This window comes from Orycteropus afer, unplaced genomic scaffold (assembly GCF_000298275.1).
Source record: "Orycteropus afer afer isolate SDZICR_OR568_19922 unplaced genomic scaffold, OryAfe1.0 scaffold00474, whole genome shotgun sequence".
Taxonomy (NCBI): Eukaryota; Metazoa; Chordata; class Mammalia; order Tubulidentata; family Orycteropodidae; genus Orycteropus; species Orycteropus afer.
The window spans coordinates 2,156,198-2,157,891 of NW_006922061.1; the positions used below are offsets into that span (position 1 = coordinate 2,156,198).

Here is a 1,694-nt window from a genome sequence, read left to right on the forward strand (position 1 = left end):
GAAACCCAAGGAGGGGTCGCTATGAGTCGGGAGCGACTTGACGGCAAATAACAACAACAACAACAATCACTACTATTCCTGATCTGTTCAGTTATTTACAATTTCTGCTCAACTTCCATGAGGATTTGAGTTGTAGATCTTTCTATGGTTTTGTTCCAAGCAACATCTAGTCAATGCAGTGTGTATGCAAGTTGCTAGTGAATAAGTATCGAATGAATCAAACTATCTTTCCTTTTGCATTAAGTAATGTGAATTCATTTGAAATGTGTTATTTACTATGAACTATATGTGTGTGGATAACCAACAACTTAAAGAATACATGTTTATTTCTCAAGATCCTATTATGCTTCAGAATTAAGAAAACAGCTGCAAGAGAGAAAGAAGGGAAAAGCAAGTGGGACTTGTGAACTATGGTTGGGATCCAATTTTATTTTTGACCACCTCCATGGAAGACTTTACAATTATGTCCTTTGAAAACAATTGGCTTGAATATTTGTTGGTGATCTGTTTCCTTGACTTGATATGGTAATGACAAATGACACCACTGTGACAAAATTCATTCTCAAGGGCTTCTCAGACATTCTTGAACTGAGACTCCTTAGCACCGCATTTATACTTTTCATCTACATCTTTGCTCTCCTGGGAAACCTCTCCATCATTGCAGCTGTGACCAGAGACAGTCACCTCCACACCCCCATGTACTTCTTCCTAAAGAACCTGTCCTTCTTGGATGTGTGTTATACGGCAGTCACCATCCCCAAGGCACTGATCAACTCACTCATGGGCTCAGGAGTCATTTCCTTTTGGGAATGTGTAGCTCAGCTCTTCTTGTTTGTAATGTTGTGTGCATCTGAGAGCTTTTTGCTCACATCCATGGCATATGACCGCTGTCTGGCCATCCACAGGCCCCTTCTCTATGGGGTCATTATGAGTAGAAAGTTGTGCACAGAGCTTGTTATTGTGGCCTGGGTGAATGGAGCTCTCTATGCCGTCTTTGTCACAATCAACACCTTTTCTCTCCAGTTCTGTGGGCCCAACGTCATTGATCATTTTTTTCTGTGAAATCTCACCTATCATGAGACTCTCCTGCAGTGATTATCACACCAATGAAGAAATTGGATTTGTAGTGGCTGTGTGCATTATTCTCAGTGCCTTTTTCCTCACCATAATTTCCTATGTTCTCATTATCTCCACCATAGTTCAGATCCACTCTGCTGATGGTTGTTGGAAGGCTTTCTTTACTTGCTCCTCTCACCTGGCCACTGTCATTCTGTTTTACGTCAGTGGGAGTTTTGCTTACCTGAGGCCTGTTTCCCATTACTCTCCCAAACAAGGACGGCTAGCGTCTGTGTTTTACTCCATTCTCACACCAAGCCTTAACCCTGTTGTCTACTGTCTGCGAAACACAGATATGCAGGTGGCCCTGAAAAAAATATTTGTTCCATCCAAATAGAGATGTTTTTCTTACTGAACACATCACCCTGAATATTGTTCTCCATTTCTTTGTACTTGGTTATAGAAATTATTTTTAGCCATGGAGCCACAATTCAGGAAAATAATGAAAATATACCATTTTTAGCCATGGAGCAACAATTCAGGAAAATAATGAAAATATACCATGGAGTTTATTTTGCCAATTATTGACATTACAAGGAAAAAAAATCTACCATATGCTGTTATTAACTTGTCATTAA

General features: G+C 40.0%; 1 protein-coding gene across 1 annotated transcript; it reads left to right on the forward strand.

Moving 5' to 3' along the window:
* Positions 1-528: 528 nt before the first annotated feature.
* LOC103209059 (olfactory receptor 5V1-like) lies at positions 529-1,453 on the forward strand. The gene is given in 2 exon segments (XM_007954825.1): positions 529-1,050; positions 1,052-1,453. Coding segments are annotated over 2 exon segments (924 nt in total).
* The last annotated feature ends 241 nt before the right edge of the window (positions 1,454-1,694 follow it).